The sequence below is a fragment of the Xenopus laevis genome, chromosome 8L, assembly GCF_017654675.1.
Source record: "Xenopus laevis strain J_2021 chromosome 8L, Xenopus_laevis_v10.1, whole genome shotgun sequence".
Taxonomy (NCBI): domain Eukaryota; kingdom Metazoa; phylum Chordata; class Amphibia; order Anura; family Pipidae; genus Xenopus; species Xenopus laevis.
In genome coordinates, this window is record NC_054385.1 from 81,690,513 (window position 1) to 81,717,869 (window position 27,357).

Genomic DNA, 27,357 nt, shown 5'->3' on the forward strand with positions numbered 1-27,357 from the left:
GATCAGACTGAAAATTCTGTACAGTGATCATGGAGCTGTGGGTATTCATCGGTTGGGCAGCCCTCCTGCTGCTGGCACTGGCTTTCATCTGCTTTCTCCTGTACTGTGGATACATCCAATATATTCATATGAAATATGACCACATCCCAGGGCCTCCCAGAGACAGGTGAGCTACAACTATTGGAATTCAAATAATTTTTAGGAATTAAAAAAACAAAAGAGCTGCTGTAAGCACTCGCTGGGGCTTTCACTCATGCTGCTCATGTGCAGTTTCCATTAGTAACTTAGTAGATATTTGTATTCATTTTCTAACTTGTACTAGACTGTTCAAATCTAATTGCTGATAGATTGCTACTGGCAATCATCCTGCAATTAAGCAAATAGGTTTATGAATTAGCCCTAAGGGCTTGTACTTGTGAACGTTCCGCCCTGTATTCCCCTGAGGTCAATTATAAAGTGTTTCACCACAGGGGAGAGCAGGACGAAATCTAATCATGCTTAAAGGACCAGTAACATCAAAAAATTAAATTGTTTTAAAGTAATAAAAATATAATGCGGTGTTGCCCTGCACTAGTAAAACTGCTGTGTTTGCTTCAGAAACATTACTATTGTTTATATAAATAAGCTGCTGTGTAGCCATGGGGGCCTCCATTCAAAGGAGAAAAGGCTCCAGTTACACAGCAGATAGCAGATATGCTCTGTAGAACATAATGGTATTATCTGTTATGCATTAGTTATCCTGTGCCATATAGCCGTTTTTCAATTCCCGCCATTGCTACTCAGCAGCTTGTTTATATGAACTATAGTAGTGTTTCTGAAGCAAACACATCAGTTTTACCAGTGCAGGGCAACACTACATGATATTTTCATTACTTTAAAACACTTTCAGTTTTTGGTGTTACTGTTCCTTTAAATGCATCTGTATGAGTTAAGGCCCCTTGGAAAGAATAGATTGCATCCTGTGATCCCTTGAGGTACAATACTTTAAAACTAACAGCAGGGGGACACACTCGTCAGTATGAGCCCTGTGGAGTAGTGATGTGCGGGTCGGTGTTTCCCGACATGCACTTGACCCTAACCCGCCCTTCCTCCACCCGCGCCGGACTGATTTATAGACCAGCACTGCCCCCACCCCGCCGATGATGTCACAAAAGGGCCAAGCAGGGGCAAGCCTTTTTAGCCAGAAGTCAGCAGTTGAAAGTGGGGTGCAAGGTTGGCCCGAACCAGACCAACCCGCGGGTACCAGGCCAGCCCGCACATGACTATTGAGGAGTGCTTTGAGGAGGTACAGAATGCCCAGATGCTGTAATGTGCCACAATACACTTGCCAGGCGTTGTTATTGCATTATTTAATTATGTTTGCTATTGTCTACTAGGTTTTTTTATTCTTTTGTGAAATATTATTCTACTGCATTTAATCTAGTCCAGGATGCCCTAATCTAATACTACATTCAGGGGCAGACTTATTATGTGGTATAAAAGTGGTATAAAACATGGTGGTATAATTTGCCACACATCACCAGGCATTGCCATTTAAAAAAAAATTAAAAAATGTTTAAATACATGTATTTTAAGCATATTGAGCACTAGATTAATATTATATTGTCATAACACCATTATCCACTTTTAAAAATAAAAACATTTTTTAATTTTTGTAGACGGATTTCATAGTGTTTTGTTATTTATAACTTCAACACATATTTTAGCCAGCTGAAAGGTGTTTTCAGGCTGAAAAATGTTAATCTCTGCACTTCCCATTAAAGTCAATGGGAGGTTGCAAAAATGCTCCAGTCACATTAATAGGCACATAATATGTGGATCCTTTTTTACATGGGCCACTAGCTGAAGGGACAAAATAGCAGAAAATCTATACATACTTACCGTGATTTTCTTTTCCTGGACTGGAACATGGCAGTGGGCAATAAGGGTTAAATCCCCCTGACGTAGGAAGGCACAGGAAATAGAATAAAAGCACTTCCGGGTCCCCACCCGCGCCCATCTCAATGACTGGAGATAATACCCCCAATTAGGGAGGGAACCCCTGCCCACTGCCATGTTCCAGTCCAGGAAAAGAAAATCACGGTAAGTATGTATAGATTTTCTGCTTTCCTGTCCTTACACATGGCAGTGGGCAATAAGGGATGTACAAAAGCAAAAAACACATAGGGAGGGCTTAATTAGGAGCTTTTATTGTAGCTGCTGAAAGGACACTGCGCCCAAATTCAGCTATATTGTTAGAGAAAATGTCAAAGCAGTAGTGTTTGGAAAAGGTGTGGAGGTTTTTCCAGGTGGCTGCTCTGCATATGTCATCTGCAGATACTTGGGCATGGAGAGCCCAGGAAGCCGCTATCCCTCTGGTCGAGTGTGCTCTTAAGGAGGGTGGCCCAGGTACTGTCTGAGAGGAATATGCCGTTTGGATGCATTCTCTGATCCATAGGGAGATAGCTTTTTTGGAGGCTTCATGGCCTTTTCTGGGGCCTCCATGGATAAGAAGGAGGTTGTCCGATTTCCTGAAGGTTGATACTCTCTGCAGGTAGACTTTGAGACATCTAGTGACGTCTAAGTGGTGGAGTCTGTTTTCTTCTTCGTTTTGTGGATTGTCGAAGAAGGTTGGAAGTACTATGTCCTGGGACATGTGAAATGTGGATACTACCTTAGGGATGAAGTTGTCCTGGGTTTTCAGGATGACTTTGTCATGGAGGAAGATTATCTTATTCTCCTTAGCGGAGAGAGCATGGAGTTCACCGACTCTTTTGGCTGAGGAGATGGCCAGTAGGAACACAGTTTTTAGGGTAAGGGTCTTTAGAGGAATATCCTCTATAGGTTCGAATGGTGCCTTGGTCAAGGCGTCCAGAACTAGAGAAAGGTCCCATGGGGGGGACAACATCTCTGACTTGGGGTCGGATTCTGGCAAGGGCCTTGAAGAATTTTTTAATCAGAGGGAGGGAGGCCCATTGGTTATCTGTATAAGCAGAAATGGCAGATATCTGGCCTTTCAAGGTGGAGGAGCTAAGGTTAGCCTCTACCCCTGATTGTAGGAATTCTATGATGGAAATTTCGGATATGGAGAAGGAGGCTCCATACTTTTCTGAGCCCCAGCTTGAGAATTTTTCCCAGATCTTGTAGTATTTAGTGGATGTGGAATTTTCCTAGATGCTGTAAGGGTCTTGATGGCTTCGTCGGAGAGACCCATTCCCTTCAGCTTTATCCTTTCAGGTTCCAAGCAGTCAGGGCCCAATTTCCGGGATCTGGGTGTAGTGTGGCTCCCTGGTGGAGCAGGCTTGGAGTTACTGGTAGTCGGAATGGCTTCTTGTGGGATAGGTGGAAGAGGAGAGGGAACCAAGGTCTCCTTGGCCACCATGGAGTGATGAGGATTACATGTGCTTTGTCCTCCTGAATTTTCTTGATAGTTCTTGCTATCATTGATATTGGAGGGAAGATGTATGCTAGGCGGAAGTTCCATTGGAAGGAGAACGCATCCCAGTATGTTGCTCTGGGGTCCTTCTGCCAGGAGCAGAACACTTTGTTCTTTTTGTTCTGGAAGGTCGCCATTAGGTCGATGGTCATGTGGCCCCATTTTTTTCGGATTGAGTTGTACACCTCCTGGTTCAGTTCCCATTCTCCAATTGCTGGAAACTTCCTGCTGAGGTGGTCCGCTAGGGAATTTGAGGGACCTGGGATGTAGGAAGCTTTGATGGTTGTTACGTTCTTTTGTGCCCATTCGAAAATAGCTGTGGTCAAGGAGGACAGCTGCCTGGACCTGGTTCCTCCCTGATTGTTTATGTAACTTACTGTTGTAAGATTGTCTGATTTGATCAGTATGGATTTGTTCTTTAAGTGCTTCTGGAGATGATGTATGGCTGAAAGGACTGCCCTCAGTTCTCTCCAATTGGAGGATCTTTTGCTCTCTGACTGAGTCCATTTCCCTTGAATCTGGATTAGTTTGTAGTGGGCTCCCCAGCCCTTGTGGCTTGCGTCCGTCGTGACGATTTCCCATTTCTGGGAGGCTAAAGACACTGGAGTTTCCAGGTTCCTTTTCTTGAGCCACCAGGATATTTGGGATATTGTGGTGGGAGAGATGTGTATCAGCTGGGAGTCTCTCTCGTGGTTCCTGTCCCATTGGTTGAGGAACTCTTCTTGGAGAGGTCTCGTATGGATTCTGGCCCATTTTACAGAGTCTATAGTAGACGTGAGTTTTCCCAAGACTTGTTGGCATATCCTTGCCGTAGTGATGGGGTGGAGAGATAGCTGTTGTACTTGGTGGATTATGTCTGAGACTCTTTCCTCTGGGAGTCTCACTTGAAGTTTTTGGAGTTGATGAGGACTCCTAGGAATAAGATTTCTTGTGTAGGTTGTAGGTTGGATTTCCCTTTGTTGACAATCCATCCCCATTCCCCCAGGGTATTCAGGACGATCTTTATATGTTGTTGGAGTATAATTCTTGATGGTGCCTTTATAAGCATGTCGTCGAGATATGCAAAGACTTGGATACCTTTCAGTCTCAGGAAGGCTATCATAGGTGCTAGAATCTTTGTGAAGACCCTTGGGGCAGATGCAAGACCGAATGGAAGGGCTTGATATTCGTAGTGTTTGCCCAGTATGAAGAACCTCAGAAATTTTTTGTGAGTTTCTAGGATTGGGATGTGTAGATAGGCATCCTGGATGTCTATTTTTGCCATCCAGTCCCCGTGGTTGATGAGTTGACATATAGATCTTAGAGTTTCCATCTTGAAGTTCTTTGTTTTGAGAAATTTGTTTAAGTGTCTGAGGTTGAGTATGACCCTGAAGGTTCCATTCTTCTTTCTTTTCAGGAAGAGGTGCGAATAAATGCCTTTGAATAGGTTCGGTTGGGGAACCTCTGATATTATTCCTCTGAATAACAGGTCTGATATTATGCTCTTTAGGTTGTTTACTGCTTCCAGGGATCTGGGTTTCTCTGAGGATACGAAGGTACTTGTTGGATAGGTGTGGAGGTCTAGCTTGTAACCTTCGCTGAGAATCTTCAGTACCCAGGAATCCGATATGTTTTGAGCCCACACTGTCTTGAATAGTTTTAGTCTTCCTCCAAGGCAAGACAGGGGGGCTCGCGCACCTTCATGCTGACTTCTTATCGGATTTGAAATCCTTTCTTCTGGCCCAGGGTTGACCCTGGCCTCTGGACCTCCAGGGTTGCTTGAAGGAGGGTTTGCCTGGTCTATATTGTTTGGCATCCTGGAAAGGCTTCCGAAAGGGTTTCTTTTCCCTTTTGTCCTGTGGGAGGAAAGCAGATTTCCCTGCTGATGCCTTGGATATAATATTATCAAGTTTTTCCCCGAATAGTAAGGACCCTTCGAAGGGAAGTGAGCAGAGGTTGTGCTTGCTCTGGGGATCGGCATGCCAATGGCGTAACCAGAGAGCTCTGCGGGCTGCCACGCTAAGCCCCATGTCTTTGGCAGAAAATTTGACCAGGTCCATGGAAGCCTCTGTAGTGTATTCATTCACAGTTTTGATGTCTTGGACTTTCTCAATCAGTTTTTTTCTTTCTTCTGGAGGTGCCTACTTTTTTGTCTGGTGTTTTCCATTCTTCCATGATGGTATCTTTGATTACTCTGTGTAAAGGGAATTTTGCACCTTTTTTGGCTATCGACTTAAACATTCTGTCATGTTTAGGGGTGTCCTCGGTAGTATCAAGATCTAGTGCAGTTCGCATGGCTTTGATCAGGGGATCCAGGTAATCTAGGTTGAAGGAACCTATGTCTTCCTGTTCTTCTTCCTCAGACTGCGATAGTTCCCCTTCGGATACGCTGGAGTAGCTTGGGGGCTCCCTTCTTTTGTGGGGTCTGCTACTGCTACCCGCTGTAGAGGAGGCTGGTTTGTATTTGTCTCCTATGTTAATCAAGACCCTCTCAGTGACTTGATTGACCATGTCATCCATGGATTCTTTGCTCTGCATCCAATCTTTAAGGTTGTGTAAGTCAGGAGAAGGGCCTGCTGCTTCCTGTAGGCATCTTTCACATAATCTTTTATCATGTAGAGCTGCATCTCCGCAGGCCATACAGTCATTCCTGGGAGTCTTTCTCCTTTGAGATTCTTCTCTTGGAGAGGGACTTCTGGAAAAAATATTACAAGGATTACTCACCTTCTTTGCTATCCCTTTGTATAAAAGACTCTCTTTGGTGCACTTACCCCCTGGAGCCTGAGCGTCTGCTCATGATAGACAGTCTGCAAGATAGTAAAGGTAATCTTGTAAGATATATAATGTATATATATATGTAGTAGGAATGCTCCTGCGTATTTAGTTAGCCAGCTTGACTTACACCTGGGCTGGACGGTGAATACAGGGGCACAGCAGAGGTTTTGGTATTTCCTCCTCCTCTGGTATGGTTTGCAGCTTGTTGAGAAAAAAACGCCAATCTGTGCTTACCTGCGATCCGGCGCGCGCCTTTAAGTTGTGCGCCAATGCGCATGCGTGTTTTCGCCGCGTTCCGTAGGCGCCATATTGGAGATGGGCGCTCGGCGTGTTTTCGCGTGTGCGAGTTTTCGCCTGTTTAGTAGCGCCATAGTAAAGATGGGCGCTCGGCGTCTTATCGCGCATGCGCTACCTCCTGTAGCAGCATTGCGACTTATTGCGCCGTAGGCAACAAAGGCCTGAAGCCCGCCGGCTTCCCCTGGGACACTCACAAGGTGAGAACCTCGGCCCCAGGCGCTTCAGAAGGAGAGAGAGTGGCTCCTCTGGTATGGGGGTAGTCTTTCGACAGGAGAATTGAGATGGGCGCGGGTGGGGACCCAGAAGTGCTTTTATTCTATTTCCTGTGCCTTCCTACGTCAGGGGGATTTAACCCTTATTGCCCACTGCCATGTGTAAGGACAGGAAATACCATTTCTAAAAATGGTAATGGTAAGTTAGGTAGCAGCTTACCATTTTCGCGGCATTTCTGCCTCTTTTTTTATGCATACTGTGTAACACTACCATACAAAACTGAAAAAGCCAGGTGTTGCTTTTAAAATAAATCAATCATATAACAAATAACTTTTATTCATGTTTGTATATTTCAGTTTTATCTTTGGACATTCACTTACACTGATGAAAGTGATGCAGGAAAACTTGGTGATTTATGATTATTTTCTGGACTGGTAAGTAATAGTAGATCATGTTGTAGCTGTAGATGTAGAGTTGATAACTAGTAAACCACTGTAGTAGAGTTTTGCCCATATAGTTTTGCCCTTTATTCCTGCAGGTTTGATTAAACCATGGTTTTGTTACATTGTATATTTGAGAAGCACATACAAACCTACAATGTAACAATATCTCAAGTAGGATGTCAGCGACTGAGCATCCAGGGAACTACCACAAACCCTACTTTTCAGTAGAGAGGAGGGGCAGAAAATATTTGATTGACAGCTGAGATTTTTAAATGAGCTTACGACAGCTATAAACGCTTTAATAAAAAATAGAAATTTGATTTCATGTTTAATTTGAAAAGTACTTTTATTATACAGCTTTTTATGTCTGGGTGACAGGTCCACTTTAATAATGTGCTCCTTACAAAATGTTTCTCCTGAATTCAGACCATGTTTAACCCTTCAAAAGTCACTTTCCATTAATGGGTAAGTTCAGTTGGAAAACTAGGACATCCACTAAAAAAAGCTGTAACTGAGCCAAGATTATTCATCACTAAAGAATGGCAATTAACCCCTCAGTATCTTAGTTCATGTATGTAGTTATATCTTGCCTTTTATTTAATAAATGCCTAATGTATAGTGAGATACTGGTGGCCCCTGTGGCAAAAGGATAGAAAAACGAATTATCTTCTATTTCCAGGGTACAGAAGTATGGCCCAGTTATGCGTATTAATGGATTCCACAGAGTAGCAGTGCTCGTTGCTAGTCCTGAAGGAGTACAGGTATGAACACTCACAACACTTGTTTCAGTATATGATGCAGTGGATAATCTCTGTGCTTTGCTTGGTTATTACAGTTACATTGATGTGATGATGCTAGCTCCAGAAAGGCCCCAATGTATCCACAATGTTACGGAGAATGCTTAGGAGCTAATCTTTAGTGCTTGTGTCTCTCCACAGGTTGCCTTCCCCATTCCAAATATACACAGTGCTCCCCCTCTGGGCAATTGTCAGCCCATATGCAACTATCAGTGCACACAACATATTGTGCACAGGAAAATTTGTATGTAAACACAAAATTCGGTGCTTGGTCTGACCCATAAAAATATAAATTGTATGAACACCGACTACAAGAACTTTCAGAAGAGGATACATTGGATACATTTCCTCTCATTGGTTTTAAACTCTCCTTTATGCTCTAGTTTACCCTTTTCTTCACCTGTTTCCTTAGGGACCATACACGTAATCATTCCCAGCTTCTCTATTAATTTGGACAGGCCCTTATATCAACAGAGCTACAAGCTATTCAATGTCTTTCTCTTTCCAGATAATTCCATGCTACAGGGCTGATTCGTTAAATTTTGTACTCAGGAATTGGGTAAAATAAGATTTTAAAAAAAGTATATAGCTTTTTTCTAAAAACAATAAAACGTAAAAAACAAAACAAAAATAGTGTCACCTAAAAGCTTTCCAGCTTTCAAAAGGGGGTACCTGAACCCAACAATCAAAATATGCTGCTCTGTGAGGCTACAATTTTATTTTTATTGCCACTTTTATTACATCTCTTTATGTTCATATCTGCTCCTATTCACAGTCTCTCATTCAACCCATTGCCTGGTTGCTAGAATAATTTGGACCCTAGCAACCAGACACCTGCTGAAATTTCTGGAGAGCTGCTGAACAAAAAAACTAATTCAAAAACTACAGAAAATAAAAAGTGACGGCCAATTGCAAATTGTCTCAGAATATCGCTTCATACTAAATATGAATATCACTTCATACTAAAAGTTAATTTTAAGGTGAACAACCTCTTTAATTTGTTTGTCTTTTTAGGAATTTCTGATGTCACCCAAATACTCGAAGGATAATTTCTATGATTTTTTTGGCACTCTTTTTGGTGTAAGGTAGGTAACCCATGGAAAGTAATATAAGATCAGGCAATCAGCAGGGCTCTCTTGCTGATTGCCTGATTGGGGAAACACCTTTCGTTCTAGAGGATAACTACTTAAAGGGATCCTGTCATCGGAAAACATGTTTTTTTCAAAACACATCAATTAATAGTGCTACTCCAGCAGAATTCTGCACTAAAATCCATTTCTCAAAAGAGCAAACTGATTTTTTTATATTCAATTTTGAAATCTGACATGGGGCTAGACATTTTGTCAATTTCCCAGCTGCCCCCAGTCATGTGACTTGTGCCTGCACTTTAGGAGAGAAATGCTTTCTGGCAGGCTGTTGTTTTTCCTTCTCAATGTAACTGAATGTGTCTCAGTGGGACATGGGTTTTTACTATTGAGTGCTGTTCTTAGATCTACCAGGCAGTTATCTTGTGTTATGGAGCTGCTATCTGGTTACCTTCCCATTGTTCTTTTGTTTGACTGCTAGGGGGGGAAAAGGGAGGGGATGATATCATTCCAACTTGCAGTACAGCAGTAAAGAGTGATTGAAGTTTATCAGAGCACAAGTCACATGACTTGGGTCAGCTGGGAAATTGACATGTCTAGCCCATGTCAGATTTCAAAATTGAATATAAAAAAATCTGTTTGTTCTTTTGAGAAATGGATTTCAGTGCAGAATTCTGCTGGAGCAGCACTATTAACTGATTCATTTTGAAAAAAAATGTTTTTCCCCATGACAGTATCCCTTTAAGTAACATAAGATGTAGTAAAATGATATCCCTATAAATACAAACCCAGAAAGCATGTGAATAAATTCAATTATGTCATTACAACTCATTATTACATTTCCTATTTTGAAAAATAACAAATATTATAATTTAATATTAATATTATGGAATATGATTTATTACAAAATAATCAAAATAAAACAAATAATACATAATAATAATACAAAATAATTTACAAATAATTATAAATAAAATAATGATTTTTTACATAATACATTGCAATACTAAATTAGTAATTAGTAATTACTACGTCTTATAGAAATTCTAGTAACCATATAAATAGTTCACATTCCATGCCAATAGTATCCTTTACTTATTACAGGGTATGTAGCATTGCCCACTAAGCACCCTATCTTACTGCCTGTTAGATTGTAATAGCAAAAATGACTACCCAAGTACTGCAATAGAGAACAGCAGTCAATATTTAACCTTTATGGCTCTAGTGAAGTTAGAATTATGGAAACAAATAACTGAATGTTTGCTATAATTTACTGAACAGGGAAATGCCATAGATAATGTAAATAATATTCTTTCCTCTCTTGACAATGGCAGCTTCAATATCCCACCCCCACCTTTTTGTAACACCTAAACTCATCTTTTACCCCACCATGCCTTTCATACACTTCACAGAGCTAAGACTTGTACCAATTATTTTGATTGAAAAGGCCACAGTCCCTAGCCATAGGCCTACATTCCACCATGCTCCATACCAAGCTATCTCTTCCTAAAATGAAATCCATGACTGTGACTAACACCCCGGCCATCCTGGCCCATAGAATAGCCTATCCTCCATTTCTAGCCAATCAGAACCCTTACTTAATTTCCCATATTACCGGCTCTTTCCTAGACTTGTCATGGCCCTGTCTCCTCTGCTCATTCTTTGCTCTGTCCCTGGGGCCCTTATCTCTCAGAATAAATATTGTGTAGAATAGTGGCAACCTCTGACTCTTCAGAAAAAATGGGCACCTTTCACTAACCGCACAAGCAAATGTTTTTGTAATTCAGAATTATTGCCCCAATCAGAAAAATATATTCAAAACTATAGTGTGGGTATATTTATTACAGCCTAAATATATTGGGCTTGATGTTTCTTAGCAGATCTTGTGAGATGATTGTCAAACAGATATTTTCTGCTACAAACTCCGATCAAATCCGCTCTGTTTTTTTACGCTCATTTATGATTACATTTTCCCAAAAATTTGCTTTGCGGGGAAAATATAATGATTTTTTTGGATTCTTCATCCGATTTTCAAGATTTTTTCAGATTTTTGGCCGAAAACTTTGGGGTATTGCACGAAACCCAGCCCACATCAAAAAATTATTGGGACTTCTCCTATTGGCTTATATGTAACCTCGACAGGTCTGAGATGTCAGATTTTCTGATTCGTAACTGGGTTTAATAAATTCCGAAAAAATTGTGATTTTTTTAAAAGTCTGATTTTATAAAAAATCACAAATTTTTCGAAGATTTTTGCATTCGGGAGTTTAGTAAATAACCCCCCTAATCTATTGTCAATATAGACTACAGGCAAAGATAGATAGACCATCCTTTCATATTTTCATTGGTATTCATTTTTTTTTTTTAACCTTTTTATGTGTATTTTCTGTATTCTTTGTTATTAACGTTATGTTTACAGATATGCTATGTATAAGTATAGATGAACAGTGTTTAATACCTGTTAAGCAGCCTTGTATATACTTAATGTATTCAAAAATTGTCTGAAAATCAATAAAAATTATTGAAAGAGAAGTATAAAGCAGACCAATCTTACACTGCTGTATTTCAGGGCTAATATGGTATATATATATTTCCATAAATGTATTAAATAGCACATAACCATATCTACAAAAAGCTTGGAGTGAAAGCACTCCAAGAACAAAGGCCGGGCCATGGAAACGTATATTTTGTGGATCATCCAAATGAGCATGTGCATCTCCAGTTCCTCTGACCTAGAAGAGATTCTCCCACACAAGAGGAATATAATGTTATAAATCTTATTTGTCCAATATATGTTATAGATCACAGGGTATACTTTCTGTGGCCAACATAATCAGATCACAGTAAAACATATAATAAAGGTTGGATAAGAAATTTGTAGCTAAGATAGTGTGCCATTGCCCAGAGGTCACAGTTTATTCATTCCATCTCATTTAACCACAAAAACATCCTAACCCCCTTTAAATGTAGTTATGTATCGGACTATTGGGGACCTTGGCAACAACACCTATTCTGTAATAATCTATTATTCTCTGCTGCTTACTCCAGGTTCATGGGAAAGGGTTTACTAACTGACCGAGATTATGACCACTGGCACAAACAAAGAAGAATAATGGATCCTGCTTTTAGTAAAGCGTAAGTGCATTTTTAATAAAAATAAATTAAAAAATATTTGATTATACATTAAAGCATGAAATATATTAGTGTCAGTTAGGTACTACCAAAACATAGCAGAATGCAACTACAGAAGATGTATAGGGAAGCACCTTTGTCACTTGTATAGTTTGCAGTATCTTCGTAAGTCAGACACCCACTTAATGCAGTATACTGTATTACTGATTTATTAGAGCACTGATTTCTTGATTTTGAATGATTTATACAACCACAACAATACCTAAACCGCTTCAGCCAGGTTTTCATAAATGCACAATTTAGAGGGAACTTGTTTTTTTGTGCTACTTTTGCTGCAATGTCACTTCCTTGGCCAGACCTTAAGCATCTGTGTTGCCATCTCCTTGTTAGGCTACTGAGTTTGAATAAATGGTACATGGTACAGGGCTTTCTATGGGATACCTTATATCTGAATTGTTATATTTATCTGATGGGTCACTTTTGTGGAGGCTAACATACCCTTAAAATTCAGAGGGCATTAGAATTCTGTGTCCCCACTTCTACCATTTTCAATGTTACTTGATGTTTATACATTCTTCTATTGAAATGGGTAATGACCGAAAGGGCTTAAAATATATTACATTATGCAACTAGAAAAAGTTGGTGGGGATTTCGAGCCAGGATCCAGTTCAGGATTTAGATGAATCATAGCCAATTTTGCAGGATTTGGATTTAGCAGAATCCTTAGAATGGATCTGGTTCAGCTGAACAATAAGGGTGATATGTGATAAGCTATTTGAATGTTATTGAAATTTACAAAAAATGAGCTCAAGTGACAGCACAAAAACAATGCCTGTGTGTGTCAGTGTATGGAATAAAACACCTTTACAAAATCACAGTTAAAAAAAGTTGCATAAAAATACACCATTGCACGCTGTAGTTTAAAAAAAAAATGACAGCGTGCAATTAAAATGCACAATTAAAATTAAACAGTTTCGTAAACATTAATACACTGTGAAATTAAATTCGTCTTTATAAATTGTTATTCCATTAACACTGTGTTTATCAACCGATACATCACATTTCCCATTATTATAATGTTCACAGTTTAACAGTTTTTTACATTGCAAATTTTAAATGTGCAGTGCACATTTTTTAGACCTGCTTGAATGTGATGTCATTTTATGCAATTTAAGCAAGGTGTTTGATTACATAATTACATGTACTGCTCGCTGGGGCAAATGCAAAACATGCAATCTATTTTTCACTGGTGGCTAGTGCCGTGTGTTCACAAAACATATCTTCACTCTGAAATAGGAATAATAAATCTCACAGAATGCAATTTTGTTTCTAATAATCAAGTTTATGAAAAGATGAGGTAAAAGGCATGTGAATTTAAAGTACTAGACAGTTAAAGGAATTTTTTTTAAAGAAAAAAAAAATTAAATATTCAATTTAGGCTCAAGTTTAGTTTTGGTATTTTTGTCATCACTAAATAACTAAACATTACAGGTATGGGACCAAGTATACGGAAACCTTTTATCCAGAAAGCTCAGAATTACATAAACTCCATTTTATTCAAATTATTCCGATTCTTAAAAATGATTTGCTTTTTTCACTGTAATAATAAAACAGTAGCTTGTACTTGAGCCAAACTAAGATATAATTAATCCGTATTGGAAGCAAAACCAGCCTATTGGGTTAATTTAATGTATAGATGATTTTCTAGTAGACATAAAGTATGATGATCTGAATTACAGAAAGATTAATTTTATGGCAAACTCCAAGTCCCAAGCATTCTGGATAACAGGTCCCATTCCTGTACATATTGCATGGATGAGCATCGCTGAATAAAAACCATATTATATTCATCTTTCACACATAGCCACCTTGATCCAAACTTTATACAGAAAGCTCAGAATTACAGAAAGTCCATCTCCCATAAACTCCATTTTATATATCCAAACTAAGATATAATAAATCCTTATTGGAAGCAAAACCAGCCTATTGGGTTTATTTAATGTTTAAATGATTTTCTAGTAGACGTAAGGTATGAAGATCTGAATTACAGAAAGATTCATTTTACAGGAAACTCCAGGTCCTGAGCATTCTGGATAACAGGTCCCATAACTGTACATATTGCTTGGATGAGCATCGCTGAATAAAAATCATATTATCTTCTTCTTTCAAACATAGCCACCTTGATCCAAACTTTATCCAGAAAGCTCAGAATTACAGAAAGTCCATCTCCCATAAACTCCATTTTATATATCCAAAATAAGATATAATAAATCCTTATTGGAAGCAAAACCAGCCTATTGGGTTTATTTAATGTTTAAATGATTTTCTAGTAGACGTAAGGTATGAAGATCTGAATTACAGAAAGATTAATTTTACAGCAAACTCCAGGTCCTGAGCATTCTGGATAACAGGTCCCATACCTGTACATATTGCTTGGATGAGCATCGCTGAATAAAAATCATATTATCTTCTTCTTTCACACATAGCTACCTGATGGGCTTAATGGACCCCTTCAATGAAAAAGCCGAAGTGCTGATGGAGAGACTTTCAGAAAAGTCTGATACAAAATGTGAAGTGAATATGCTCGACATGTTCTGCAAAGTGACACTGGATGTTATTGGCAAGGTAATACTGATAAATAGATACACTTCAGATTAAGTCAGTCTAAATAATTTTATATTATTAACAATAGCACCCAAAATCTTGACAGCACTAACCTACAGCACTATGCAAAGCCTTTTGGGAAAGAGACAATGCTACACACAGAACCAAATAAGGGGCATGCAATAAAAGTGAAAAACAGAACATAAATTCGGATGAATAAAAACAAAGTTTCACATATCACACTGTAACATTCTTTAGTAAACCGTTATTACTCTGCTAATTTTAATTGTGCATAGTGCTTTAAGGGGCATATTTATCAAGGGTTGAATTGAAAAAACATTGAAATTCAAATTCTAAAAGACCAACTGAAATTAAGTCGAAGTTTTTTTTTTTTTGGTCGAATAGGTCCGTTTTCGATCAAATAGGTCCGTATTGGACCGAATTCGAATCATACAAATCAAATGAATAGCAATTAGATCGAATTTGATTCAAAGTTTTTCCCCAAAACACTTTGATTTTGCAAAGTCCACTTATTGACTTCAAATAGGTTCTAGGAGATCTCCCATAGGCTAAACAGAAATTAGGCAGGTTTTAGATGGCGAATGGTCGAAGTTGAATTTTTAAAGAGACAGTACATAATAAATTTCGATATTCGAATTTTCAAATTTTTTTCAAATTGAATTTGGACTATTCCCTAGTCAAAGTACACAAAAAATAGCTCAAATTCGAATCATAATCTTTGAATCATAATCTTTTGGTGCAAAAATAAGGAGATAGATGATCAATCTGCCAGGTGGTTACATTTTTTTGTTTAAAAATAACTTTTATAACAAATAATAAAACAGTTCATACAGAACAGTGTAGGGGTATTTTTATCCAAAAGTGACGGGAAGATTCTCTACAACATTTTCTACAAGATACTCAAAAATCTCCATTTTGGCTCCCACGACCATTGATAAGTATGCCCTTTAGGGTTACTGCCTCTATGCTGCATATGCCATTGCATAGAGTATCATATAATATGATGTAAAATGTTGAAATCATTTGCTATACACACAAATATATTTAATTCAGGTTTGATAATTGACAGGTTGGTTTTGGAATAGAACTAAATTCCCTAAAGGATGATCAGACGCCCTTTCCGCAAGCAATCTCACTGGTCATGAAAGGAACTGTAGAAATAAGAAATCCCATGCTAAAGGTTTGTTTTACTTTATAAAAAGGAAGGGATTTTTTTTTTTGAAAATTGCTTATTCACAGTCTCTGGCAATCTCTTAAATCCATTCCCATCTCCTTTTGCAGGACATGTAAGCAGCTAAGCAGGGACTTACAGGCAGTGGCGTAACTATAAAGGAAGCAGGCCTCACAGTCGCAGGGGGGCCCGGACTGTGGCTCTGCTTCCTCTATAGCTAATAATAAAAAAAAACCCTCCTCCCCAGCCGCTCTCTCGAGTAAGGGGGAAGCAAGTTGGGCAGGGAGTGGGTGGAGTCGGCGCAGGACATAGGTGGGGCAAAGGTGGGATGTGGGTTGGGCAGAGGTGGTGCATGGGCAGGGTGGAGATGGGACAGGAAGTTGGTGGGAGGATGGGGATCGGAGTGCGCCAGGCCCCTCTGAAGATTTTTTTTGGAGTGGGGCCCAACGCACTCTAGTTACGCCACTGCTTACAGCTGAAATTAACATGACACCATTGCAGATTATATAGGGGCATAATAGAAATAACATATTCTGTAATCGTAGGGATGAAAGAGTACATTTTTATACTTTATGCAGTTTAATGGAAATATAGGTGATAATAGAAGTTATAATATGTTTGACAACATTGCTTTAACCTGTTTTGGTACCTCTGTCACACTAATTCAATTTTATAAAAATTATTAACCTCATCTGTTCATAGTTTTCTCTGGGAAAGAGAGGGTTCATCAGAGAAGTGCAGTCGAGCGTAAGGCTCCTTCGTCAGACAGGAAAGGAATGTATTGAAAGGAGACAGAAGCAGATACAGGATGGAGAGGAAATTCCAAAAGACATACTGACACAGATACTGAAGGGGGCAGGTATGATTTATACACACTGCACGCAATGTTAAATTGACTAATAATGTTTGGTGCAGCCCCTTTAAAGTTAATTGCCAAAAAATATGCATGCTACTTATACATGGATGCTGTGGGAATACTCAATGAATACTTTCAAAAGAGACTTTTAACTTGTAACAATGCTGCAGGGTACTATAAGCCTCTCCCAGCCCAATCCACTGTGCAAAAGTCCACATGCAATAAAATAGAGGCAGGCACACCCAACATTTCAATAGCAAATTACACCCCTTCCATTAAAGTGGACCTGTCACCCAGACATAAAAAGCTGTACAATAAAAGTCCTTTGCAAATGAAACATGAAATCCAAAGTCTTTTTATGTAAACATCCATACCTGTCGTAAATGTATTATAAAATGTATTTACAAAACGGAGCTGCTATCATATATTGCCTGCTCTACCTCTATTCTGGATTCACAGAGGTAGGGGAAGACAATTACTTTCACTTTCCATTACTTTCTAGATGTCACTGCACTCGTCAAATTCCACTTCCCTCCTCACTGTCTCTGTGTAGCCAAATATATTTGCTGGACAATTTGTAATACCTGACCATTCCCCCAACCTACTTGCCCATTCCCCGCCCCATTATGTCAGTGCCCTGCCCCATGTGACATCCATTATGCTTTGATTTCTCAAAAATTGCCTTAGTGAATGTTATATTTAGTGAAATTAATAGGTTTAAAATACGAACCAGATGCATATTTGACATGATTCTATTTGTAAATAGTCAAGTCCACTTAGTCTGCACCTCATACAGTCATGCATCAAACACTTATTGCTTTAGTTTGTGCATGTGACTGTCAGAGAGATCTTCCACATGCCCCCACAGTGTAACATTAAAAGGGAACTCTGGCATCCAAATCAAAATTTGATAAAGAGGCCTTCATAACACAGAAACCCATAATATTTTCATTACAGTAACCGGTTTCTTCAAAAAGTATGAATAAAAGCCATTTTTCATTTAAGAATAAGTTGCTTTAACACATTTCCCTGATTTAACATTTGGCCAGATCTGATACCATTTTTCCCCTGACAAATGTAAAATGGGGGTTCTACTGTATGAAAGATTTTTCCTTAATACACAAGTCCTGTTTATTGGACACTTATTAACTGCAGGTATATTGCATGTTTAACGTGCTGAATTGGTTAGATATTGTTTACAATCAATGAATCCTCATTACAATAAAATAATTTCTCATACAATTCTTTAAATTCTTTTTTTTTTTTAATTTTTAAGGCAGATGGTTTGCAGCATGGTAATTTTTGTTATTTGGAAAAACTCTATAGTAAATTTGGACCACTTTTCCTTTGTGTCTTCCTAGCTTTGGAAAAAGATTGTGACCCAGAAACTCTATTGGACAACTTTGTAACTTTCTTCGTTGCTGGTTTGTAAATGTATTTTCTTCCATTATTTTTGGTGGTTAATTGTACTGAGTAACTTCTTTTCCTTTCCCTGCAATCCATGCACTCATAGCATAAAACAGTGTCTCAGCTAACACTGATTCATCTGACTACAGTCACAGAGATCCTTGCAATGGACTTTTCAAGATTGTGATTCCAAATTTAATCCATGTAGGAAAAAAAAATCTTGTAAACATAACTGTTTTATGCTTCAGGACAAGAAACCACTGCCAACCAGTTATCGTTTGCAGTAATGTCTTTGGGGAGGAATCCAGAAACTCTTAAAAAGTGAGTTATAAGACATAATTACCTCATATGTTGATATATACTGAAATCAATCTGTCACAGGGCTACCCAACTCAGGTAGCCTTCCATCAAGGGAAAGGTGATAGGGTAGGCCTTTATTGTGGAAAGCAAACGTTTCACCCAATGAGGTGATAATTCAAGACAGACTTTATTTAGCAGCTCCTCACAGGGGATGAAAAAACATCAGACTTCAAATGCACAACTGACCCACTTTGGTGTTTCTACAGTACATGCTGCTACAATTATCACTTACACGGCATTCACACTCTTTCTCCAAAGCCTCCTGTACCCCTATCTTGTGAAAAGTATCGTGACCATTCAGGGGCCTCCTTTATTATCACACCAACTCCCTTCTCTGTCGTGTCCACATACAGTGCATAAGCTTTTCTTGGCTGTCTCACTACAGCACGTATGTAACATCCTACCCGTGCTTGAACCAGTGACCTGCTGTTTTCAATTCAATCTGCATTACCTCTGCTCTATATGAGCAGACAGCTGAAGTCCTGATTCACTGCTCTTGGTATCCCTTTATTTTCAAATAAGCATGACTTGTTTTACCTGTTGTTTATCTGAACACAGGCGATCAATGTAAGCCATTGCTCTGGCTATAAGACCTCCTGCTCTGCACTGACACATGCCTGTTATTGGTCAAGCTTGCTTGCTCGCTCCTAGGTGCTCTCAACACTGAGTGGGTTGTGCCTTGATTCCTGCTCCTGTCCCATGTGACTTCCTGATTCTTACCCCAGCTTGTTCCTGACCTTGAGTTTGTCTCATGATTCTGCTCCAGTTATCTGGTTCTGACCTGGCCTGTCTTACTAAGTCCAGATCCTTCCTTACCAACTCATTTCCAGAGTATACATTTGGCTCCCTTGCCCTTGTGGGAGAACTAGATTCTGGTGTGGTAAGTCCTGGCAGCCAGGCCCGGACTGGCAATATGCTCGAAGGGCCGCTTCACTTACTGCTGAAATGGGCCGCTTCTGTTGTTTAATGTGACAGACTACAGCACGCACGGCAATTATTGCATCTCCTTTCCTTCTCCCTTCACACGCACTCAAACACATACCGAGCAGCCTTGTGTTCCTCCCTCCTCCTATGATTGGCCATCAGTCAGGGAAAGGGCAAGATCACTCCCCTATCATTGGCCAGCTGACTGGTTGGGGAATTTCTGCCCTGTTTCTGCGAAAGAGTAGCTGGGGGGGGGGGAGGTGGAGAGACAGGGAGTAATGAATGGCTCGGCAGGCTCCTTCCTGGTCAGTATGAAGCAGCTGGGAAGGTAGGCAGATGATATCCAGTTTGCTGCTGAAAATACCAGCAGAAATCTTCACTGCTGTTTGCTGCTTATTTTGAACTTTTTCAATTGATTGATTTGTCTGAATAAATCCATTGATAATGTAAAAAAAAAAAAAACAATTGTACAGTGTCTTTTCTTTCTTTACACTAGAAATATTGCCTAGTATATATATATATATATATAAATATGTAAGCTGCTCTTGCCTGTGGTGTTGTGCAAAGGCAGCAGTACATAGGGCAGCACCAATCCATTCCACATGCTTCACAGGGGTTTCATTTTATGACAGAATCTAGCAAAAAAGAACATTTGAAACATATTTTTAATGCATTTGCTACCAAACAGCAGGATTAGTTTTGAAACCCTTTAAAATGTTATATTACATTTGTCCTATAAATCTAATTTTCAGCACAAATATGTGCATCATCTGTTATTCTGCATTGCTGCACAATACTGCATATATAAGTAGTACCTGCATATTAGTGCTTGTCTCCTAATTTATTTTAAAGTAAAATCCATAAAACCTCACACCACAGCACCAAAGTAGCTGAGGGCCAAGCCCAAACAGAGGTGATTGTTATAGGCAAAAGAGCACACCTAGACAGGAATCCAGTCACTCCCCTGGGGTTTGGGTTTGCCATATGTGACAACGTAGCACAACTAACCATCACCTGAATGCTTCACTTTCCAACTTCCACACAATTCCCATGAGTACTAACCCTAATCACTACCTCCTTGTCAGGGCCAAAGACTGCCCATGCTACCTAAACAGCTACATAACACCTGTGACGTGACTGTGCTCCTGCTTCCCCTAGTCCTAGCTATGTGCAGTTCCCTTTTTTGTTCTGTCCCAGTTTAGATATCACATCATACATAATAGTCTGAACAAACCACACGCTAATGCAACCAAAATATAAAAGCAATACAATCAAACCCTAACCTATCGTTCCCAGATTTTTAAAATTTCCTGCATTTTACATTTCTTTCTTTTTCCTCCAATTGAAGTGCATTTATATGGGCCTTTAAGTTTTTAAAATTTTTGGTATGTTATATAATGTCCTGGTCTCAGCTAATTTTCACATGGTATTCATTTTTTATTTTTTTTATAGTTTTAAATCATTGCCTTCCTCTTTGTCCTCATTACAGGTGTCAAAAGTGAGTCAGTGACTCCGGCAGCCAGAAAACTGACAGTTTGAGACAGATCACACAATCAGTCAATAATGTGGGGTGTTTTGGGAAAATTGCATAGCCCTTTTTGTATCTGTGATCTTGTCCAATTCAATAAATGTATTAGTGTTTTGGGGCAGGGATTCATGGTGTCTCAATTATCATTTTACCTCCCTGTATACCAATGCTGTGCTATATCTGCATACACATAATAAAGTGTATAGTAAGTATTATGAGCTTTGAAAAGGCCCAATACTGAATTGGAGCCAAGGCAGAGAGAGATCTTGGGTAAGCAAATCCTTTTTTTTTTTTGTCGTTTGTAGATTATATTCTTGGTATAAAGGCTTGGAAAACCTTTGATAAAACCTTCTCATCTTCCCACCTTCATGCCTTTTTCTGGGAAAGCCGAATTAGGAGCATATTTTACATTTTGCCCATAGGATAAAATGGTACCCTATTGTTTAAAGCTGGAGCAAATTTGATAAATTTGTCCTTCTGGGAAAGTCATGCAACTCAGTAAATTTCTTTTCATGTCAGGACAAAATACTAGGATGAATGACAATTATGATAATATTTCCTGATCATTTGAGTTTTTATGGGTCATAACATGTGAAAAGAAAGCAATTTTTCCTCCATCCTTTGATAAATGCACCTCTTAATATTTTAGCAACATTTTATTCCTATTCTGATACAAATATTTACATATAAATGTTTTTGACATTTCTCTATTTAATTAATTTGATTTCTCTTTCCCCAAATGATAAACTTGAGCAGCATGGTGACTCGGATACCAATGCTGCCTTGCAGCTAGTGTCGGACTGGCCCACCGGGATACCAGGAAAATTCCCGGTGGGCACTGGTGTCAGTGGGCTTCATGTGTCTAACCATTTGGCCTATTTCATGATCATTCCCTATTTCTTTATGGGAACAAAGAGGTTTAATAATGGAAGAATAGAGTATAGTATGTAGAGATAAGCGACTATGAAAATAAAGAGGTTGAGTGAGGAGAGGAGGTATAATAGTTTGGAAAGTGGGCCCTCAGTCTAAAGTTTTCTGGTGGGCCCCTGGCATCCCAGTCCGACACTGCTTGCAGCACAGAGGTGCCGAGTATGTTCACCCAATGTCTGCTGTGGTTTCCTCCCACATTTTAAAAAGATACAGGCAGATAAACTGGCTCCTGATAAAACGGACTCTAGTCTAGGTATGAAATTTATGAATGTATGTGGTAAAGATTTTAAGTTCCACTGCAGCAGGGATGTATGTGAATGTTGAACAATCTCTGTATAGTCAGTATTCACCTTACACATGTTGTATTTTTCAGAGCCCAGGCTGAAATAGATGAAGTTATAGGATCAAAAAGAGATATTGAGTATGAAGACCTCAGCAAATTGAAATATTTGTCTCAGGTACTGTAAATCAAACAGGAATTCTGTTTTAAATATTAAACACACATACTATATGGTCAGCACAAAAAAAACAAAAGCATGCATTTTCCAGGCCGACCTCCGCTCACCATCAAAATGCTGTGTGCACCTGGTTCTTTAAGTGCATGTTGTTTGTTCATTGACGCAGGTCTCTGTGGGAACTCTGTAGCTCTAGGGTTTCTATGAATCAATAGGCGCACTGTGCTCAGTTCAAGACAGGAGGCAGAGTGATCCATGCGGCATTGAGCACAACTATGCAGAAGTGCAAGGACTGTCTTTTGACACTGTTATTGTTGCTTTTCAGTAGAAATTCTCTGCATCTAGGGCCTCTATGGTCAAGGGTGGCTTCAATTCTATGATGAACTTTGTAACTAAAAAACCCTATTTTTGAAAATACATGCACAGATACTAAATTACTAATGAAACAGGGGATCAGGGAATGAGCACTGATCGACCCTCTCTCGTTTCTATGTTTGGTCCATTTAACACCTGCAATCTCAGATACACACAGTCCCAACAATGTCTGTAGTGCCTGTGTATCACACTCTTATAACTATGCAATTCCTGTGTGTTTCATTTCATGCCCACTATCACAGTAAAAGTACTGTTCCAAATGTATCCTTTCACTCCCAACTTATTGTGCATATGTAAAATTGCAGGATAAATAACCAATAACCCCTAGAGGCCCCACTCACAGGTCTTAAATTATATCAAAAAATATTTATGTCCACAATAAATATTTTTTGATGTAATTTAAGAGCTTTGAGTGCGGTCTCTATAGCTTCGGAACCAATAAACCTACATTTTGTTCGCTGAAACCTTTGCCTCAAAACTTCCTTGTAGTGCTGTCAACTCACCTTGGTATCTATTTATATGTGGATATATATATATATATTTTTTTTTTATATATTTACTATTACTTTAACCATCACCCTGAGGATGTCTAAATGTATAAAACAGGCTACATTAAGCTAACATAAAATATTGTAAAATACAATATACACATGCCATGTACTCTCTAGGTACTGAAGGAGACCTTGAGGTTGTACCCTACAGCTCCAGGCACATCTAGGGCTCTTGAGAAAGAAATCGTCATAGAAGGAGTGAGGATTCCACCAAATGTAACTGTAACGGTAAGATCAAAAGCTGTTAATCTGCACTGTGCAAGTACTACATGGCATGTATATATCCACTAAACCATTCTTCTAAAATGAAAGGTTCTTTTAAGATAAAAGTTAAAACAGTCCAGTTCTGCTAATTATTTGGTACAGCAGCACTTCAATCCATGCAGATGCTGGTTGGTATACACTTACAAGTACTGTGCAGTAAATAAAGACAGGTTCCAATAAATTTTAAAAATGAAGCCAACATTTGGATCAATTTGTATCTCATGCCCTCCATTTTAGTTATGTTATCCTATGTGTAAGACAACAATCTGAAACTAGTAATGTGCAAATTTGTCCCATTTCACTATAAAATTCGCAAAAAGGCGAAAAATGCATCAGTTTTGATGCCCGTATTACTTCTGAAGCTCGCGTCAATTTTTAAGCCGGCGTTTAAGTCAATGGGCGTCCAACCCAAATTTTTGCCTGCGAACTTTCACTGCAGTTTCACAAATCACCAGTCACAAGTGAGGTGAAATAGTTGGATGTACCCATGCCCCACCAATGCTGGAATCCCATACCGAACATATACAACATAAATATATATATGCATAACAACATATACCAGTTGTATAAACTTACAGAAATGTGCAAAAGCTAGTGGTTTAATAGCATATTACTTGAGCAATAAACAAGATTAGGTTGTCATTATTGCACTTTGCATAGCAACATGGGAGCACTGAATTAGTCACATGATATTGTGATGATAAGTTCCTGGCAGAACCATTATTGTTAGTTTTACACTCTGGTTCTGTTTACAGTTAAACTCCTATGTCATGGGAAGGATGGAGCAGTTTTACGAAGATCCACTTACTTTCAATCCAGACAGATTCAGCCCTGATGCGCCAAAGTAAGCAGTGAATATTATGCAATTTTACTTTTTTACAATTATGCTATTTGAATAGGAAATCTGTTACTGCAAAAAGACAACGCTTGCATTACCACTATTACTATAGATCACTGGTAAAACTTTCCATGAGCATTGCAATCATTGCTGCTGAAGTTTCTATCTAATGAAAGGTATCTGTAAGAGCAAAGACAGACATGCCCCTTTATCTGTCAAATCACGACCACCAAACTTTTCATGTCAAGGATTTATCACCCGAGTCATCTTTGATTTCTCTTTCAGTCTCTTTGACTTTATCACTCTTTCACTCTCTCTCAATGAAATTCTTCTTATCGTATGTATTGCTCAAGTTGCAGTCAACATTTTGATTGTAATTTATAGACCTTTCTGAAGTTGTCCAAAATGTCAACTATAACTTGGGCAATAAACAAGGTTTTAGTGTATTCCCCAGCAACCATCCATTTGGTTTTCATTTTTTATTTTCTATAGTTTTTGAAATATTTGTCTTTTTCTACCTCTTTCTAGCTGTCAAATAGGGGTCATTAACTCAAGCAACTAATGCTCCAAAGTTATTGTTAATATTTAATACTAAACTAACTTTTTGGACCCTCTCCTATCCCTATATTCCAGTCTCTCATTCAAACCATTGCCTGGTTGCTAGGGTCCTGGTGAAAATGCAAATTCCACTGCGACACAGTGCCGTGTAAAAAAGTCCAGAAGTTCCAGGAGAATGCTACTCCTTTTCTCAATGCTCCTACAATCTAAGAAAAGGAGTAGCATTCTCCCCAAATGTCTGAACGTGTATCCAGCTTCTGAATAAAGCTTCTGCAAATAATTGTAAGCAGTGCCTTTCTTTTTCTATTTGTTAAGTTAGACTATCCCTATAAATGCCTTTAGTTTCAATGCCCTTTCTCCAAGGACTCTGATTTTCCACTACATATAAATAAGATACCAGTTAATAAATATACAGGTATTTAAAATGCAACATAAATTATACTATTAACGTTTATATTTTCTTGCAACAAGATATTTTATCTGGAAAAATATTAAACATACTTTCAAAAGTATATAGGAATTGTCAATCAGAATATAGTGTTTCCTGGGAATAGAACAGTGGATAAGCAAATAGAATTCCCACTCACTTCCTCCTTCCTAAGTATTTTGCTTTCAATATGTCAAATTACTGTTACTTATTTCTGTCAGTGCATACTCATTTGCTCTTATTTTGCCTATTACTGTCTACTATACAAATCCCTAAATCTTTTTGTAAACATATTCATCTTGACAGGCCTTACTTCACTTATTTCCCATTTTCTCTGGGCCCACGAAACTGCATAGGGCAAGTGTTTTCACAGGTAAGTAATTATTGGATTAGCAATAACAAAGGGGGGGTACCGCTGGGTAATTAAAAAAACCTCCAGTTGACAAAGTGTGGAAGCTAGACAAGCACTTAAACATAACAGAACTAACATAGTAGAACATTAAATATCAATGTTTGGTAGAGTCACTGGTTTTGATGCCTAATAATGATGTGAGTGACAAATGACCATTAATTCAGCATAGAAATGAAAATGTATGATATAAACACAATGTCAAAAATCTAAGGCAGAAACTAATGTTACAACCAAGGTTTTCTGACCCAAGATTATTTTTTCTCTCTCATTACAGATGGAGGCCAAGGTAGTGTTGGCCAAATTTCTGCAGAGATATGACTTTGAGCTGGCCAATGGACAAAGTTTTAAGATTCTAGATACAGGGACTCTCCGGCCATTGGATGGGGTGATTTGCAGACTGAGGTCTCGGACAAGCAAGAAAGAGGCCCACATGTAGTTATGGTGTATACATTATGCTACGTGAAATATGATACATCCTTGCTTTCTGTCTTACCATGTCCCTTTTATTATGGCTCATGTTGAAGTGCTAGTTATATATACAACATGAAATATGACTTGGAAACAGAAAACTTACTTTTTTCTTAATCTTTTAATATTTTTAATTTACATACTGACAGCCTTTACTATATTAAATCCCTTTAATAAACATTCTTGCTGGTTTCCTGGTAAAATCTGATTATAACACAAAAAACAGCTAAATAGTCACATAAAATTGATTCAAATGCTCAATTATGCAAAGGGCAAAGGAAAAAGGGACATTTCTCAATGGATTAAAGTATGTATAATTATGTAAAGTATGTTCAAGTATTTTAGAGACTGAACCATCCCCAGAAAAAGTAACATGCATAGAAATTGCAGTAGGAATTACAAAGAATTAAAGTAAGAATTAGAGAGATTAAAATTCATTAGAATTTATATAAATGGCGTAAAGTGCTTGCTAGTAACATAACCCACCAAAAAATTATTTTAAACCATATAATCAGTATATGTATTAAAACAAGTGAAATAAAACCAGGAGGTGGTGCCCCAGTAGGTATAAATGCCAAAAAAAGTTGATACCTCTGTGTTAGCTCAGTAAAAAGGCTGCAGCCTTTAAATTTGATTACAGACATTGCGCTAACTTAAATTTTGACAAATGCTTTTTATAAGGTTTGTAGCTATGCCGTGACTTGTATAGTATATTAATATACAGTATAGGGTTTCACCTATTATACATTCCCTCTTGAACCCATCAGGACCAGCTGAATGACACCACCCCTTAATGCTCCAATTCCCAATTGTGATAGGATCTTTGTGAGGTGTATCCTTCCTGAACACATCTTTGTGACATATAGCTCATATAGCGTATTCTAGTAAAATAATATTACTATATATAGCATATCTTTCACAGGTCTTTTGTAAATAAACAAAAATGTTCCAGTCTCCACACAGTTAATGTTATAGTTATACAACATGAAAAATATTTGTAGAGTTTTATAAATACACATTTTTTTCCATGGCTTCATGCAACATAAATAAAGTGGCATAAATCATATGTATT

The 27,357-nt window shown here is 38.5% G+C and overlaps 1 protein-coding gene across 1 annotated transcript; it reads left to right on the plus strand.

Annotated features, from left to right (window-relative positions):
* cyp46a1.2.L (cytochrome P450 family 46 subfamily A member 1, gene 2 L homeolog) lies at positions 1 to 26,462 on the plus strand. Its single transcript, NM_001086311.1, is given in 15 exon segments — positions 1 to 166; positions 7,036 to 7,113; positions 7,802 to 7,883; positions 8,934 to 9,004; positions 12,053 to 12,139; positions 14,623 to 14,761; positions 15,831 to 15,941; positions 16,635 to 16,791; positions 18,150 to 18,212; positions 18,444 to 18,516; positions 22,311 to 22,395; positions 23,436 to 23,546; positions 24,338 to 24,426; positions 25,712 to 25,778; positions 26,092 to 26,462. Coding segments are annotated over 15 exon segments (1,512 nt in total). The 5' UTR covers positions 1 to 29; the 3' UTR covers positions 26,254 to 26,462.
* The last annotated feature ends 895 nt before the right edge of the window (positions 26,463 to 27,357 follow it).